The sequence below is a fragment of the Arachis hypogaea genome, chromosome 16 (assembly GCF_003086295.3).
Source record: "Arachis hypogaea cultivar Tifrunner chromosome 16, arahy.Tifrunner.gnm2.J5K5, whole genome shotgun sequence".
NCBI classification, from domain to species: Eukaryota; Viridiplantae; Streptophyta; class Magnoliopsida; order Fabales; family Fabaceae; genus Arachis; species Arachis hypogaea.
In genome coordinates this window covers 126,767,955-126,788,138 of record NC_092051.1, presented here as the reverse complement: position 1 = coordinate 126,788,138, position 20,184 = coordinate 126,767,955, and the positions used below count along the sequence as shown (strand labels likewise).

Below are 20,184 nucleotides of genomic sequence, written 5' to 3'. Positions count from 1 at the left end.
TAAGAACAGCTTGAAGGTCAAGGTGAACGTGAAGAACAACTTGAAGATCAAGAAGAACACTAAGAACAAATTTTTTTGAAAAAAAATTTTTTAATAACTAAATAAAATAAATAACCTCTTAATTTATGAAAAATAAAAAATAAAAATAAAAATAAAAACAAATAAACAAACAAAAAGCAAAAAAATATTTACAATAACCAATAAAAAGACACACGTTTGCAATTCCCCGGCAACGGCGCCATTTTGACGTTGGGATTTTTGCCAGTAAAGAATGTCATAAAAACAGTCGCGTTGTAGATATAGTCTCTAAACTGACAGAAATCCCTTCGTACAAACGTTTTGGTTGTCACAAGTAACAAACCCCTTTTGAAATTGATAACCGAGTATTCAAACCTCGGGTCGTCTTCTCAAGGAATTGCAGGGAGGCATGTTCTTATTATTGGTTATGAGTTTGTAGATTAGGGGTTTTAGAAATTAGGGAGTAGTATGTTGAATGGCAAGAAAAATAAAATAATAATAATAATAAAATAAACTCTTGGCAAGGTATTAGAACTGGAGGTCCTATCCTTATCAATTGTGATGAAATTGGGATTTTAATCTCACTTTGTTAACCTCTAACTATGAAGGTAGATCAAGTAGATTAATTAGCTTAATCCTCAGGTCCTAGTCAATTCCTATGGAAAGACTAGAGTTATTGGAGTAACTCCCAATTTCAACCACTCCTTTATTTGACAGCTCAAGCGTTACCAATAAATCAACCAAAGCCAAAAGGGAAAAATCTAAATTATTTAAATAAAGGAAAGCAAAATTAAATCTGAAAATACCTCGACTAAAATACATTCAAAGTAGTAAAATCTAACATGGAAAAGTTCATAAGCCAATTGGGTAACATAAATCAAATACAAATAAAAGCATGAGAGTATCTGAAAGTAAAAGAGAAGTAAAAAGTAAAAGAAATATTAAACCTGGATCGAGAGTTACTCCTAAAACTAAGAGAAATCCTAAATCCTAATCCTAAGAGAGAGAGAGAGAGGAGAGAACCTCTCTCTCTAAAACTACATCTAAAAACATGAAAAGTGAATTATTCGAGTCTCCTATGAATGGATGTATTCTCCCACTTTATAGCCTCTAATCTGTGTTTTCTGGGCCGCAAACTGGGTCAAAAACAGTCCAGAATTCGCTGGTTTCGAATTTTACCACGCTGGATTTCCGTCACTGCGACGCGGCCGCATGGATCACGCGGTCGCGTCGCCTAGAGTCAGGGGAACTATAGCATATTATATATCAAATCGAAGCCCCGGACGTTAGCTTTTCAATGCAACTAGAACCGCATTGTTTGGACCTCTGTAGCTAAAGTTATAGCCGTTTGAGTGCAGAGAGGTCAGGTTGGACAGCTTAGCAATTTCTCCAACTTCTTGCATTCCTTCCACTTTTGCATGCTTTCTTCCCATCCTCCAAGCCATTTCTGCCTTATAATATCTGAAAACACTTAACACACATATCAAGGCATCTAATGGTAATAAGAGAGGATTAATAATAAGCAAATATAAGATCAAAGAAGCATGTTTTCAATCAAAGCACATAATTAGGAAGGCAAATGTAAAACCATGCAAATAGTATGAATAAGTGGGTAAAGAGTAGATAGAAACCACTCAATTGAGCACAAGATAAACCATAAAATAATGGTTTATCACCCATCTCCTCCAGCCTAGTTACGTAGGGAAGCCATTGATGTGAACGCGGTTGCCCGACTTGTCCGCAAACAGCTGCGTACCCAACAACATCATGATGTACGCACGGACATATCTCCGCACAGTCTCGTCATCGGCTCCCTCGGGGCACTCACCAAAGGTCTCCTGGAACCAGCTACAGTTCACTGCGTACTTCTGAACCTGACTGGGAGGAGGAGTCACTCCAAGCAACTTCTGAAACCACACCCAGGCTGGACGGCCACCCTGGATGTATATCTGGAACTCTGATAGGCAACCACTCACGTAACGCCCGTCCACCGGCAAACCCAACTGGTATGCCACGTCCTGAAGTGTGATCGTGCACTCTCCGAACAGCATATGAAACGTGTGCGTCTCCGGACGCCAGCGCTCCACGAATGCACTGACTTGGGCCTCGTCTAACCGGAACCATCTGTCGTTCAGCCTTGCAAGATGGTATAATCCGGCCATCTGCAAGTACGGAACGTATCTGTCATCGAGTCGCATGCCCTGTTGCCGCCGCATGCTCCTGATGCATCGCTGAGGCTGCGCATGACAAGCACCGCATTGTTAGAACCAGCTTCATAACCAATGACAAACATAACCAACACGATAAATCATCAACAAAACATCATACTAAATCAAACCGCATAAATATCCATGAATGACAACCACATGCAAACCAACTACCATAGACCACCCCCCCTAAACCACTAACATAAAACAGCTTAACTAGAACCACTAACGTAAAACAGCTTCACTAAAACCATTAACAAAAAAACAGCTAACATTAAACCACTAACACAAACCACTAAAATAAAATAACTAACACAAACCACTAACATAAAACAACTAACACAAACCACTAACATAAAAAAACCAACATAAACCACTAAAACCAAATGCAAAACCACTTAGTCACATATACCGCTAGCACGAACTTATTTCTGTACTAACCTCGTCGTTGATGACCCCAGCTATATGAGCAACTCCGTCCAAGCGATATAACCTTGCCGGATCGTCCCCCATCAGCAGAGTATTCCGTTCAAGTCTTCGTTGGAGAGAATCTGGGTCGTTTTTTCTGGGATTTGGTGGGGCAGGAGAAATGAGTAATGGTTCGAATGAGGCTGATTCGAACTCCTTATATAGCCGAATCACGAGTAATTCGAACTAGGTCGGTTCGAATTACTAAGGAGCCACTTCAAGGGTAATTCGAACCAGGTTGGTTCGAATTACATGGGTTGCTTTTGAGTGTGTAATTCGAACTAGCCCTGTTCGAATTACATGGGATTAGAGTTCGAACCTCCTTGGTTCGAATTACATGCAACCTTTTCTCAGCCTAATTCGAACCATTCTAGTTCGAATTATTAATGATTGTAGTTCAAACCACACTGGTTCGAATTACATTAAGATAATATTTGACTCATTACTAAAATAATTTTGACTTTGACTTATTTACGTAACTTGAATCTTACCTTGACTTATTAAGGTGTTTTGCCCTAATTTTAGCTATCAGTATCGTGCTCAACGAAAACAAATGTCTTTATCTCTGCCTCAAACAACATATGCACGCTATAATTCTTCTTAGTCTAGTAGTAACAACTAATAAAATAATATTTGATAGATAACATATTAGATAATAAAAAATCAATTTAAAGTAGTACAAAGTTATCTTATTTTGCCTTCTTTAATTACTGTTTATCTTATTTTACATTTTTTAATTATTGTTAGAATAATTGAATAATATTAAATACAATGAAAATATTATTTATATACTAAAATTATTTATTATATATTTTTGTATAAATATTTTTTTAATATATATTTTATATTTTAATATAAATTTTATATTAATAACTAATTTTAGTAGTTAATTTTAGTGTATATTTAATATGATTATAAATATAATAAATATATAATTATAAATATTTTATACATAAAATTAAATTAAATAAAATAATTTTAAATTATATTTTTCTTTAACATCACTGATCAATAAAAATCAAACAAGTCAACTTATAAAAATAAAAGTAGTGCTAAGAGAACAAGTCATTATTTAACTAAATTTCAACTAAGTATTTCAAAAGAATTCAAAAATAAATCGTAGTGTTTTCTTTTGTCCATGTAATTTACTTTCTTTTTCTTCGTCCCTCTTTTGTTAGGTTAACAAATTTTTTTCCTGATTCTCCTGTTATTGTTCTTCCTTTTGCGAAGCACAAACAAAAAAAATATAGAAAAAACATAAATAAAATACAAAAGATACAATAGAAATAAAAAAATGAAATCTGTGTTTTTTAAAAAAATTATAATTTTTTCTTAAACTATTTCTATTTCTTTTGAAAATTGATATTTTTGTTTTTATTTTTTTTCTCTCTAATAATTTGTTCTTAGAAAAAAAACATAAAATATGAAAGAAAAATAGACAAAAAAAAATGCAAAATAAGAAAGAAAATTCAGAAATGCATAATATTTAAAATTTGATTAAAAATTACTGTATTTTCATAAAGAGTCATAGATTTTTTCCCTAAGATATCCAAAAAATTTTCTGAATTGATTTTCATACAATTTCTATATTTATGTTATTTAAAAAAGAAAATAATTTTAAAAAATGAGTTTTAAGGGATTAAGTAAACTTAATAAAGAAAAAGAAGAAGTAATAAGTAATAACGTAGTAGCTAAAGATCCTCCTAATGTAGGCATGTGCGCTAGCGCTTATCCCCTTTTTCTCTCTACCCTCCCAATATTTGCCGGTTGATGTGTTAGGTGAATCACTTCACTCTCATTATCTTCTTCTTCATTCTCAAATATCAAACCACGAAAGATCCATGCTCCTTTCTTAATCCCAATTCGATTCACACAAAGATACTCACTCTTTCTCTCTCTCCGTGCTTGCATCCATTTATCGTTCTCATCAGTGGTTCCAATCACAGAGAGGGACATCTAGTGAGTGAGTGAAAACCCAACCAAGTCAAACATAAAAAAGGAACAACCTTTGCAGGTTTTTTTCTTTCGATTTCGGAGATCCAAAGGAATAGAAAAAGGGTGAACAAAACATGGTTCGTGCTATAAAGGCTGCAATTGGTGATGGGGTGTTGACTTTCATGTGGGTGTTCTGTTCCTCCATGTTGGGGATAGCTTCAAGCTCCATAACAAGATTTCTTGACATTCAGCACCTCCATTACAATGGCTTCCCTTACCCTTCATTCCTTGTCACAACTTTCCTTGTTTTCGTACTTGTCTTTGTGTTCACCATCATTGGCAATGCCTTGGGTGGTGCCAGCTTCAATCCCACTGGCACTGCTGCGTTCTATGCTATTGGTCTCGGCTCTGACTCACTCTTCTCCATGGCTCTGCGCTTCCCTGCCCAGGTTTTCCTTTTATTTTCTCGCCAAAAGGGTCTTTTTCTTTTCTTTTCTTTTCTGGGGTTGTTGCTATCTGATGCTTTTTTAAATTAGCTTTTTTCTTATTTTTTGCTCTCTTTTGCTTTTTTGCCTTTGTGGGGTTCCCTTTTTGTGTTCGCTTTTCTAAAGTTTGATTTTTTTTTTTTTCCTTTTAGTTTCTTTGTTGTGTTTATGTCTCTGAAGTTTGAATGCTTTATGGGTGCAAATTTTTGACGGATCAATGTGAATTAAGGAGTGCATGAAGTTTGATCCATGTTTATTGAGCTCCTTTTTGCCTTTGAATATATTGGTGTGAGTTTTTCAATGGAGCAAGGTGAATTAACCAATGAGTGTTGGATGAATGTTTTTGACTTGTGAGCTTTGAATTGGTGCGTCCATGTTGAATTTTCCACAGGCTCTTGGTGCTGCTGGTGGAGCTTTGGCAATTATGGAGATAATTCCTTCGAAATACAAACACATGATGGGAGGCCCTTCATTGAAAGTGGATCTGCACACCGGTGCTGTTGTTGAGGGAGTGTTGACTTTTGTGATCACTTTTGCTGTGCTCTACATAATCCTCAAGGGCCCTCGTAGTGACTTGCTCAAGACTTGGTTGCTCGCCATGTCGACCGTCGCACTAGTCATGGTTGGATCGGCTTACACCGGTCCATCCATGAATCCTGCCAATGTGAGTGAGTTACCTTTTGTTTTTGCTGCGTTTATTGTTGTCTTTTCTCTTTCGTGTATGAATTTTGTATAACTTGCATCAATTTACTGAGCTATGTATCATGTTACCCCCGGGAACGGATCATGTAAACTGGAAATTTTACTAGATCACATCAAGTGTGAATTTCTGTAGTTAATTAATAAGGTTGGCTCTAACATGGATCACACAAAATTATCCAATCAATTGTTGAAATCATCGCTTGATATGGTCAACTGTATTTTTTTTTTTTTCAATTGAGAAGGATCCACTCCCCTGCTGAATTATCATTATTTCTTTTTTCGTATTTTTCATTTCAGTAGTTTTCTGATCTGCACTTAAAAGTTTGAAACTTCTTAGACTTAACTTTTTTTAATACCTCTGTAAGGATTTCTTGTTCTTATGAGCATTCTGTAATCGAATTCTTACCTTTTGCTTGCAAATGTTTCCCATTCATTTTTGTCTTTTGTGTGAAATAGTCAACAACCTTACATATACAAATGATCAATTTTCATGAATGAAAACTAAAATGTCATTGAGGTCATAAAATCAATTACATATGAACTTCCTTTTTGCTTTCTACATGACATGATTATCTATTTCTCACCATCCTTGGATCAAGACAAAATTCAATGTTATATCTTATATTTTGGTTAAAATTTGTCTTGTAACGATTTATTGTTGGGTTTGGTGCCTTATCCACTCATACATGTTGGACATTCTGCATTGACCAACACGACGGTGTATCTGTATGTATTCAATTTAAAGATATTTGTGCCTTACCATTTGTCAATGTCAAGCTCTCTGTCTTTCTTTTGCAAATTGATATTCTTGTTTTCAAATGCAATATATATATATATATATATATATATGCATAACTTTATAAAACCATCGTATATTTTATATAGAGCATTTTGTTCATAATATCTTCAAATCATATTTAATGCTTGTTTGGCGCAATCATTCCTTGAAAAAAAGAATCAAGGTGATATTGGTTGTTTGTTTAAAGGGCGGCCTCGTGTACGAGGCTTCCACTTAGTGGGATAAGGCTTTGTTGTTGTTGTATTTCCATCACTTTATTTCTTGCGTGATAGCAATATATGTTCAGTTGTAAAACACCAACTGATCACAAAGCTAATTAAATTTGTTGTGGACGATGAGCGATCTTACAAGGGAAGACAATGAAGTTATTTGGTAGGAATGTCTTAAATATAAAGTTAGCGACGTAGTGGAAATATTAATCGGAATGTTAACGCTAGGTGCATCACTGAAATGTTAAGTTGACCGTAACTTAATATGTAATCCCAACCTTTCTGGCACAAGAAAGGTTTTTTTTTTTTGGTGACCGCACAAGAAAGGTTTGATATGTACAACATCGCCCTTGGATTTACGTTTCAGGTTGTGTTTGGTTAGGAGGTAAATGTCAGGGTAGAATTTTATTTGCAAATTACTTTGCAGAGTTTTCTTTTTCGTCGTTTCTCCGTTGACGACTGTTATTCTGTTAATGTTGGCTTTACCAGAGTCGGATGTATAAGAACCTAAATTTTGATTCTGATCTTTTCTAATGTCGTCGCAGGCGTTTGGTTGGGCATACCTAAATAACTGGCACAACACATGGGATCAATTCTATGTATACTGGATCTGCCCCTTCGTCGGAGCAATATTTGCCGCATGGTTTTTCCGCGCCATCTTCCCCCCACCAGAAGCTACACAGGAGAAGAAACAGAAGAAAGCATGAAAATGCTTCTGTAATTATATTTGGTTATTCATGCCAAACCTTTAAGATCAATGCTAGTGCATTAAGGACTACTTTTATAATTTTTTTTTCTTTTGTAAGGTACAGGTTTGATTCATATTAAATAATTTGGTTTAGATTGTTTCTTGGGAATTTTATTTTTAATTTTAACAAATGTTCTCTTTATTATTATTGATAGTGGCAGGGCTGGGTTAGGTTGATTCTCAAGAGTAAATGGTACTTGCAAGTTAAGGTGTCTAATAAGAAAAATAATAATGTGGGTTGTTAACTTGTTATGGATCACAATTCAAATGATTAATATTGAATATTGAGCTTGGTTTGCTCATGAATCAAAACTCAAGTACTCAACGGCTCAACCTACTCTAAATTTACAAACAAGGGGGTGTCTGTGATTTGGTTTATAGATTAGCTTGATTTAATTTTTAAATTCTATTCAATTTGATTCAAAATTTAATTTGAAGTTTAGTTAGATCAATTTATTCGATTTTTAACATATAAAATTATAAATTTGCGACATTAGAATATAAAATAATTTTAATCAGAAATTATATTTTTATGATGTTTTACTGTTTGGATCTGATCCAATATGTGTACTTTGTTAAGAATGAAATTTAATCCAATCCAATCTAATTAAAATATGATTCATATTTTACTAAAGGTATTTAAATTCAATTTAGTCTAATCAAAATTGCAATGAAATTTAAACCCTCGTAATGCCATTTGAATTAACGATTTGTATAAACTCTTTGCATAATAGTTCTTCTTCTCATATCATTTCAAATCAAATTTTAAAACACACAATTAGATGACCTTATCTTATCTCAAATCCCATCAAATGACTCTAGAATCAAATTAAAAACTTGAAAAGTGTAGTCATTTTAAACTTTTAACTAACAAAACATATCTAACCAACAATATCTTTTTTAATTAACCAATTTTGTGACGAATAGATAAATAAAAATCAAAAGTCTAATAAACAAGTTATAAAAAATGTTATTTATGTACTAAAGTTAACTGTCATTATTTGTATATAAATATATATGTTGTTTAACTCATTTTTAATATGTATTTTATATTTCAACATTTATTTTATACAAGATTGCGAGAACCAAATTGGTCAATGAACCAATAGAATGACTAATTCAATGGTCCAATTGAAGTTGAACCGTAATTTAACTGGTTTAATTAAATATAAAATAAAATTTAAAAAATTTAATATACAATTTTAAATATTTAAATTCAATAATTTTTAGACTAATAAAATTTAAAGTTTTACAATTTTATATAATAATTTATCTATAAGTTAATATTAAAAGTTTAAAAAAAATTCAAACATCAAAGTTATAATTAAAGAAAATCAAAACACATATAAATGATAAACACATCATGTTCTATCGCCAAAAAAATAATAAATAATAAATAAATTTTAACTAAACAAAAATATTACTCATCACAAATTATAGTTATTATTAAGTGTTTTAAATTACATTTAAGTCAACAATGATACAAACTATTAGATTTTGAATATACCTTAAAAGATTTGCAGAACTCTAATTTTATACTAATAACTAATTTTGATGATTAATTTAATAAACACCTAACATGATTGAACATTATACATATCATCTTCTTAAAATGAAACCAGTATTATAAAAGTCGAATACTAAATATGAAGGTTAATCCAATCCAATCTATTCAAAATATGACTTTATTAAAGGTATTCAAGTTCAGTTTAATCTATTCAAAATTGTTAAATGACCAATTCAAAAGATAAAAACAAGCAGCCGCAGATTATCCTATCCTATAATATAAGATTTTATTGTTAAACCGACACTTTCAGTAGTTTTTATTAACCTTAAATTTAAACACCCGTAATGCTATTTGAATTAATAACTTGTATACAAACACTCTTTTTAATCTCTGTTCATCTTTATGCATTTCAAATTAAATATTTGAACATACAATTGGTCAATTAGATAACCTTATCTTATCTTAAATCTCATCAAATGACTTTAAAATCAAATTAAAGATTTATTAAGTGTAATAATTTTAACTAACAAATCATATGTAACTAACAATATCTTTTTTAACTAACCAATTTCTTGACGATTAGGTAACTAGAAATAAAAATCTACTCAAAAGCATTATATCATCTTAAAACTAGTATCATAAAAATTGGATACAAAGATTTATTATTATGTAAACAATTTGAATCAAAAGATAAAAAATTATATCTCTTCTACAAGACTACAACGTTTAACATAATATATATACATACATTTAGATGCATTCTCTTCAATTCTAAATAACATCGCGTCAAAGGGGTATGAACAAGAGAAGAATAAATTCAAAGGTAGTTGCAGTTTTTTTTGTGTGCCATTAACAATTATACCAATTTCCCCTCTTAACTCTTCAACAGTGGGTGCAGATGAATCAACCATCACGTCTTCAAAGACGTAAAATATTCAAATCACATCCAGCTGACGACTACAATTATCATTGGAATCTTAATCCTAACCCTAATCTTAATCTTAATCTTTATTTTAATCCTATTCCTAATATTAACCCTAACCTTCGTCAACGGCGTATAACACCGCCATTGTTACCATCAGCAAGAACATTACAACCATTGTACACTAGCAACAACATGTTACTTCTGAAGACTGCGATCAAGAACTCAATGTTGAAGAATGGAGCTATTGATGAGTTTATGGTGAAGAACAATTTTGTTATACTGCGCAAGCCTCGGTCTAAGAGTAGTTCTCGTCACAATGTCTCTCGTGAAATTAAGCCTTCCAGGCTATCCACTATGTCCAAAGCTGAGGATTTTATTTGATTTGTGAATGTGAATGTGTATGTGATGATAATGGATCTTATTATGGATGGTTGCTTTTTTTGTTTTAGTTTTTTTGGTTAGGTTTCTTTAATTTGTTCTAAGTTTTAGGCTTTAGGCTTCGACGATGCAATATCAAGGCATGGAATTCCACGGTCTCACATAACGTTGGACCATTAAATCTTCCAGTAATAAAACATATTTTTTTAAGTTTTTTAATAATAATTAAATAATTTTTATTTAATTTGAACTATAATTTAATTTTTTATATATTATTTAATTATTAAATTTATCCTTTATTTTATAAATTATTATTTTATTATTTATCTATCATGTTTATTAGCAATTAGACACAAAAACAACAATAAAATAGATTTTTTATTAATCGTATTTTGGCAATGTAAATCAACAAAATTTTTTATAATTGATCTCTTACATAAAAAAATCGTATTTTTTAGTAATTCAATCGATTAAAGAGGGCATGTTTCTTCAAAATTCAATTGAATAGAATTGTTATCCAATCGATTGGTAGGTTACCCAATAGATTGAACTTCGCAAAACAATAAAGGTAAATCAATTGGCATAATAACATAATGCGATTGAATTGTGCTGTAGAATAAGTCTTCATAATATATTAAAAGTATATAGATATTATTTGAAGTATAATTTTTAATATATTAAAACTGTTCAATTAACTACGATTGAATAATAATAAAAGTTACACATTTTCGAAACAAACATAAAAAAATTTCATGTTAGCCACGGCAAAAATTTCATTCTACAATACAATTCAATCGATTGTGTTACCATGCCGATTGATTGAATAAGAAAATACCTTTATTTCTTTGTGAAATTCAATCGATTGGGTAGTTACAATCGATTGAATAAGAAAAAACTTATATTCTATAGTGCAATTCAATCGATTGTGTTGTACGTCTAATCGATTGAATTACTAAGAAATACGATTTTTATGACGTTTACAGATGTAATGGATAAATATAAATAAATCTCATTGATTTTTATTGCCAAAATATTTATCAAGGTAACGATTAATAGAAGATTTATTTCGTTGTTTTTATTTCTAATTGCTAATAAATATGATAGATAAATAATAAAATAATAATTTATAAAATAGAGAATAGACTTAATAATTAAATAATATATAAAAAATTAAGTTATAATTAAAATTAAATAAAGACTATTTAATTATTATTAAAAAATTTAAAAAATATATATTTTATTACTGGACTATTTAATGGCCCATCGTTCTATTATATGCCCAATATCAATATGCATTTGAGTTAGGCTCTTTCTCTGACATTGTAGGAAATTTTCAATGATAAATTTAAGGGGATGATTGGTTTAAGCGTTTTAAAATATGATTGATTAAAGTTCAAAACTATTTTTAATGTAAACATTTAAAAAAAAAAAAAGAACAAAGTTAAAAACGCTATTGTAAAAGTTTTTAGTCTTTTCACTTTTAACTTTTAAAAACGTTTTTAAACCAAAATACAGTGGTTTTGATTTTGAAACAAAGGTTTAAATTTCTCTTACTCGTTTTTATGGTTTTTTTTTTCTACATTCACCCAGTGTCGCTCATTATTTTCTGTCTTCTTCTCCTTTATTTTCTTGTTAAGATATCCATTATTTACTTTTAATTTATATATATATCTCTTAAAAAAGTAAAGTTTTTTTATTTTTTATTTCATTTGACTCTTCCGATTTTTTATTTTAGGTTTAATTTTTGTATGTTTAAGTATATAAATAAAATAATTAAAGAAATAATAAAACTCTAATTAGAATTAAAATATATATTTATTGAGTTTTTTATTTTATTTAATATTAAATATGTACTCTCCAAATTAACATGTATTTGTTAAATTTCTTTATTTTTATCTTATTTTTTTGTTTAAAAAAATAATTTTGTTATAAAAATAATTTTTTAAATTGATAATTAGTTATGAAACTATCGATAGTAAAATTAAAAGAATACATAAAAATTTAAAAATATTGACAAGAAAGTTGGTTTTTTGTTTTACATTTTTTTAACTTTAATATTTATTTATTAATTATTTTATTAATAAATTATTTGTTAAAAAACTGTTTACAATTACATCAATAAATTTTGATATTAATTAATTGAAGTGTAAAACTAATTTTAGTTTCGATTTTTTGTTTCAATTGATATTTTTTATCATTATATAGTGCCATAGGAAATATAAAACCATATATATATATATATATATATATATATATATATAAGAGATATCAAATTTTTTTAAAATAGTATAATAAGATAGTAATTTATTTCATATTAATACCATATAAAAATTAATTGTTAATTTAATAAAAAATTAAATAACTAAAATCGTACATTTAATAAAAATATAGTTTTGTGATTTTAAACTATTGAAAATGCATTTGTAAAAAGAGTAAAGTATCGTTTTTGTCCCTAACGTTTGGGGTAAGTCCTATTTGTGTCCCTAACGTTTAAATCGTCCTATTTGTATCCCTAACGTTTATAAAAGTGATTCAATGTTATCCTATTATCAATTATACTAACAAATCATATTATATTTTCAATTATTCTCACTTGAATGTATTCATTCTCAATTAGGTCTCACTTGGATGTATTCGATTTTAATATTATACCCACTATTTGTGTTTAGATTCAATTATGTCCCTAGAAAAGTGAATTATGTAAATGTTGTAGGAATTAGTTTCAACTTTTGATGAGCTATTTTTCGGAGTGGATCCTCAATTCTATCCTAGACATTTGTATTCTAACTTTAAGAAGAGATTTTTAAAACTCAAACTAAAGCATTCATGATGTGTAATTGACGGCAGGATAACATTGAATCACTTTTACAAACATTAGAGATACAAATAAGATTTAGCCCAAACGTTGAGGACAAAAACGATACTTTACTCTTTGTAAAAAAAACCAACCAAACATATTTTTATTATTTTCGATACTTACAAATAAATTATTTTTTACAAACCAATCCCATTTTCTAAAATATAATTGAAAATGAAAATTATTTTCAGAAAATAAAAAAAATAAAAACAGAAAATATTTTTGCAAATCAATCGATCCTTAAGATTCTGCTAAAGAACTAACTTGAAAAATAGCTAATCATAGCCAATTAGTTAAAAAATATACTAGTTACATTAAAAAAAAATAAAATAACTCCCCATTACTCTTATTTTCTTGAATTTTAAAATTACAAAACAAAAAAGAGTTAACTAAATTAACTTATATTATAGTTGGTTCCTATAATTTCTCTTTTATAAATGCTGAGTAACACGTCTAAATAATATTTATAATCAAAATCACTTCTATACTATTAGTTTTTGTGTTTTCTATGTCTTCTTTCTCTTAACTTCTTTTTGGCAGTCTTATCCTTTCTTTTATATGTTTAAATACAATATTTTAAAACTTTTATCAATGGTAAAATATAATATTCAAAATTTTTTTAAACTATAATATATTTTATAGAAATACTGGAATAAAAATAGTCTAAATTTATACTCTAATATACTACTCTTCTATTTCACATATTATAAATCTATATAAATTATGATAGCCTCTCACGATTTATTACTCTCCAAATATATGTTATTTGTGGTTGCTTCTATGACAACTCAATAAAATATCTGTGTGATTCAATTATCATCAATTAAGACTATTTGTGTGACTCAAAATTACAAAATTATTCTAGATTACAGTTGTCAAAGTCGAACCAAATATAATTAAATAATTATTATTTTTAAAATTGGTTAAATTAGATCGACCATTAGATCACTAATTAAATTGGTTGATTTAGTATAATTAAATAATTATATAAAATTTATTTTATTTTTTCTATTATAGGTATTTTTTATTTTGTTTTCATATTATTATTATTATTATTATTATTATTATTATTATTATTATTATTATTATTATAATAATAATTTATTAGTTATATTAATTTATACCTTTTATATTTTATATACTATAAATATTTATTAAAAAAATAATATTAATAAATATCATATAATTATGTAAAAAAATAATTTGTGATTAATAAAAAAATTTTATTTTCAAAATGTAAATGCTAAATAAAATTTATAGTTAAATTAAAATATAATTAATTTAAGAATGAATGAATTTAAAATTAAAATTAATTAAATAAATATAAATTATTTGATGAAAATTTTTTATATATATTATAATTAATATATATATTAATAAAGAGTAAAAAGCTACATAACCTAGTGGAAAGCAAAAACGCTTGGAAGGCTTTGGTCTTTAGACAAGGCTTTGAAAGGTTTATATATATATATATATAAAAGCGTATATAATAATAAAAAAATAACAAATAAATCTTCAGAATTTATATTTGGATGGATTAGTTTTAGCTTTAAACAAAAAAAAATATTTTTAAAATTATTTAAGATAGTAAATGTAAAAACACTACTTTTAAATTAGGGCCATGGATTTGTTACTCCCACTTTTATGTGGGAGTATCGTTAACATCCTAAAAATATTTATTGGAAAAGTCTAGGGGCCAGCAATTTTATTGAATTTTGGCCAGCATATAACCAGCAGAGAAAGGTGAGTCATTAGATAAAATCTCACACCAATCTCATACCATTAAATCATTATTGATGGCTATTTGATGACTACCAATCATAAAAGGTTGCTGGTCTCCTAGCATTGCTCATATTTATAAAAAGAACCCCATTTTTTTGTTTTTGAAAGAATTCATAATTTGACATTTACCTCTCTATTTATGTTTTTTACACCTTCTTCCTTTTCTTTTTTAATCACAGTTTCAAAGAGGAGAATACATTTGCCTCTGCTAGGGTTCTTGCCTTCTTCTACCACCGTCACTCATTCTCTGTTCCTCTCCCTTTGCGGTCACTCGTTCCCTAATCCTCGTCGTGAGCCATTGTTGGTTCTCTGCTCCTCGCTGTGCGCCGTCATTGTGACTCTACTTCTCCCCGTGTCTCGCCGTATCTCGCCACCGCTGATGGGCGGTCTCGCCATGTCTCTCTTCCGTGTCTGCTCGAAGTCGAAGCAACATTTTTTCTCCTTTCTGGACTCGCTATCTCCAGCTCTCTGCTTTAGTTCAGTATCTCAGTTTAGATATATCTCTCAATTTGGTTTCTTTCTTTTCAAAGTTTCCATTTTAATTTAGAAATGGAAATAATATGAGAAAGTCTGCTGATATTTTTTTAACATGTATAGAATTATAGTATTGGTTAGTTTAGCAATTTTAGCACTTTAGAAAGTTATGTTTTCTTTCTTTCAGATAGCATTAGTTAATTTTATCAATTTTGACTAGTTATGTTTTTTGTCAGTAGAAGATAAAAATTTTGCAAAACCATTTATCTTGTTGTTGAGAAGCATTGCTATGTCATTATTATGCATGGACTTGGGTTCAAATTCAGCAGATATTATAGTAGATTCTTAGAAGTTATTGCATGTCAATTCGATCTATTATGTTCGTATTATATGTTATTACTGTCAAGTGATTACTCTTGGGAGTGTGCTGTTCTTGATTCTTGTATCTGACATTATCCTACCATGTTGGTGTATCATTATATTCAAAATATAATTCTTAGCCTTTTCACGTGTTTATGCAGATCAGATTATTAACATTGTGATTGAATATCTATTTTCTTTTGTTTGGTTTGGAGTTAAAATTGTCCTTGTCCTCAATGACCCAATTTCATACTTGTTGGATATGTATGAAAAAATCATATAGAAAATTTTACAAAGAGTTCACTTCATCTAGTGCTTCCTCATCCGAGATTAGTTTGACTCTCGGATTTAGTGAGACTTACCAAGGACTTGAATCTAATCTTCGAACTCCTTTAATTACTTACACCAAAGAACTAAGTGCAAGAGAACAAGGTACACCTCATGAACCTGACTTAGTCACACAAATTGATGAACCTAGTTTGTGGCAAATTGCCAAATATAGCTTATACCTAACAACAACATGGATTGCTTCAGATGTAACAACTAGCAAGGTTTCTTTTAAATCTTTTTGTACTTGAATTTGAAATTGAGCACACTGTTTCACTTATGTGATTGCTAATTTGCTATGCTATTTATATTGTGAGTACAACTGTGATGAGTTTCACATCAGGCCTCTTTATCTTTTTATGCGTAGCTCTTTTCATGCAGGACTCGCTAACTACCATCAGGATGGTTGCATGTTAATCAAGCATAGTTGGTGTTTATATTACAACAGTTGAAAAAATTTGGGCAGCAAATGACTATATCATTAACAGAAGCATTTCTTTCATGGTGTTTCCATATTATTAACAATAGTTGCAAATATTATATTTCGCTCTATATTTACATCGTTGTTGCTTCGATTTCTGAAAATAGATATAGTCTCCATAAGGACTGGAAAGCATACTTTAAATGGTGACATTTTTGATTTAGTTTCAACAATATTGTATTGATTACACTACTGTAGCATTGTTTTAAATAAATAATATTTTGGCTGTATTGGTGAACAACTGTATGTTTTTATTTATATTTGTTGCTTACCCTTATTAGCTTAATTGGTGATTGTAAATGGTGAAGCAGTGCTGCCTTATTTTTATGCTTACATATATTTAATAGATGTTATTTTTAAGTATGTGCACATGGCTAAATAAGATTGTGTTAAATCACAAAAAAACTCAATTCAGTCAAGAAGCTGAACTAGCTATTTCCATAATATCGCACGAAATGATGACGGAAGAGCATAATGATGAATCAGAACTTCTGTGTCACACAATTCATAGCATGTTGATCTATCTAATAAATATAAATTATTTTGTGCATTGCAACCAAATGGTGTTGATACAAGAGTAATTATTGTAAAAAATCATAATTTAGTCATATTCCAATTTTATAATACAAACCTTTCCAATTCAAGAATTAGAAAATCCCAATTGGCTTGGAATATAGTGAAACTAGTTTAAAATGTAGTTAATGTAAAAACATAAACAAGAATGCATATCTATTTCAGCTAAGGGATGAGATAATAGTTCTATTTGAAATATTCAAGCCATGGAGTAACCATTAAAAGCATTTGGAAAGCTTTAGAAAAAGGAACCAACACAAATAACACTCCATTTATTTATTTTACCTCAAATAACCTCAATTTTTGTCTTCAATTTCTTTAAGAATAACCAAAACTCATTTTAAGAACTCTTTCATTATTGTTCTAATTGAATACAACTTTCAAAAAAAAATTAACGAAGGTTCTAATGTACCATACATTAACTTAACAGCATATATGACAATCTTTAGCATTCGTATAGACATTTATTTAACTAGACTAATTTCTGGTAATGCCCTTCCCTCCATATAGCATGTAGTCTTTCTTCATTTCCCCCAAAACTACATCATTAGTGCTGTAAAAAAATAAAACACAAAGAAAAGAGGTCTATCACTACATTTTTAATACTAAAATCTTAATTGATTGTGCATACATATAAAAGTAAGCTAATGATAATGCCCCAAGAAAGAGCCAATGACAAATGAAAATTTGCAGGAGGTATGAGTATTGCTTGTGTTTAGAATTAAACAAAAAATAATGCCTTATATCAATTCGGGCACCTGAGACAAACATTGGCTTAAGGAAAAGACGTTAACTACATATGATGTATTTCATAGAAAATAATTCTAAACTACGAAAAGTAATAGTTCCAAGTTTAAAGTTACATACAAAAGGGGAAAAAAGATAGCATAACAAATTATAGTAAATGGTCAAAGTAAGTTATACCTTCGAAATTTTCTATGAGAATATTCATTCTTCTTAGGAAAGCACAAGTCTTGGCCACATACTAGGACAATAACAACTTTGAAAAATGTACATGAATGAATTTTGCATATATATGTAGTCCTTTTCCCAAGAATAATACTACAAGGACTAGGAAAAAGGTTAGTTTACCCCCTTCAACTTATATAGAGAAGAGAGATAAAAATTCAACTCCACCTAAAAAAAGGCCAATCCATGAACGAAAACACTAAATTATATTTTTTACCATTCATAACACAGTTCACAACAACAAAATATAATACCTCTTGATAGTTGAATAACATGCTAACAATAAATATCAGAAACGTGATTCTTTAGTACGAGGCATCCACTTGAATAGGTAGCTTAAATAAGCAGCACATGTGCAAGATACAATTGGATAGATTACCGAATCAAATGAGCTTGATGGTGGATATTTATAGAAAATTAAAGTCCAAAACCAGAATCAATCGTTAAAATGATCCGGCAAAAAACTAAAAAATCGCCATCTATTTTAAAGACTCCAAATTGGATGTGCTACTCTCTTTTAACTTGTTCTTTGCATCTTCCATAGATTTTCTCCAAGACCACAAAACCTGCATTAGACCACCATTTCCAATAAGAGAAATACATGTAGTTGTGTCAAAAACCTAGTTGATATAAACTTGAGAAACACAAAAAAGTCGTATAGGCCCAAAAGATATCATTTCAAATCCTTTCACTGTCATAGATAAACATTAATGGATTGTAATTAACAAATGAACCAAAGAATTGGGGGTGAAAAATTAGAATTGTAGGAGCATGACTAACAAAATTCAAAGTATACCTCAGATATAAGTAGTTCCAACAAAATAGTCAATTTTTAATAAAAAAAGATCAACTAGCAATACAGAGGCTGAACAATGTGTGTTCCCTAAGCTCACAACTGCAATCTGTTTTCTTTCTTTTTAATCGTGAATACAACTCTACACATTAGGACAACATGAAGTATATTATTGTGTAAAAGTAAAAGGAAAATGCTATGAAAAGAATCCAAAATTAATTAAGATAGTTTTTTGCTAGAAGAGATTAAGATTTTCAATTCTCATGGAACATGTTCAGTCAATGAATCCTTCACATGACAAAATAATAATTAGTCAATTAGGCTGACAATCCAATAGTAAACAAGATTTAACTTTTAATTGATAAAGGAAGACCAATTTTACATGATGTATCCCTCAGACTCATGTCTCACAAAATATATTAAGATTGCTTCAAGGACATATAGCAATTTTTTTTTATAAAAAACAAAAAAAGGGGGCCAAAGTATAAAATATAATAAAAAGTGTGGTGCAAAAACAGTAGAAAAACATCCAAATTCACAAAAATTTCTATAGAAAAAGTAATAAAATAAAATAAAATGAAATGAAACCTGGGTAGTTCACAGTAATAGAGATGAATCATAACAACGCAAAGGGACCAAAAAATGTGGTACGACGGCAGTAGAAAGAGCGGTGACGATGCTGAGTGCAAGAGGCGGTAGCGACAGCCTCAGTAGTAGCTGCGGAGATGGGACAAGAACATGACAAGAACCCTAATAGAGGCAAACATCTCATCTCTTCGACGTTATGATTAAAAGAAAATAGAGAATGTGTAAATACCAAAAACAAAGGGGCAAGCTTTTAATTGTTAATTTTTCAAAAATAAAAGAGTGGGTTCTATTTGTAAATACTTTTATGTTGGCTAATGTTACTCCCACCTAAAAGTAGGAGTAACGAATCTACAGCCTTAAATTAGTTCCTATAATTAAGATAGAATGTTTTAATTTGAATTAAGTTGTCCATGTTTATTACCGTGGAAGACTTTATTGGTACTTTTTTTTAGGGACTAATATGTCTGAAATATAAATTCTCAAGGGTTTATTTGTTGTTTTATTCTATAATAATAAAAAACTATATAGGCTGGTGGAAGAAATTCCAAAATTACAAACGCCGGAGTACAGGTGGACTTGTAGAGTGTAACACCTTAATA

General features: G+C 29.6%; 1 protein-coding gene across 1 annotated transcript; it reads left to right on the top strand.

Moving 5' to 3' along the window:
- The first annotated feature begins 4,356 nt into the window (after nucleotides 1–4,356).
- Nucleotides 4,357–7,680, top strand: LOC112754917 (aquaporin SIP1-2). The gene is made up of 3 exons (XM_025802740.3): nucleotides 4,357–5,077; nucleotides 5,505–5,777; nucleotides 7,369–7,680. The coding sequence occupies exons 1-3, from the start codon at nucleotides 4,763–4,765 to the stop codon at nucleotides 7,528–7,530; spliced, it is 750 nt and encodes a 249-aa protein (XP_025658525.1). The 5' UTR covers nucleotides 4,357–4,762; the 3' UTR covers nucleotides 7,531–7,680.
- Nucleotides 7,681–20,184: the final 12,504 nt, after the last annotated feature.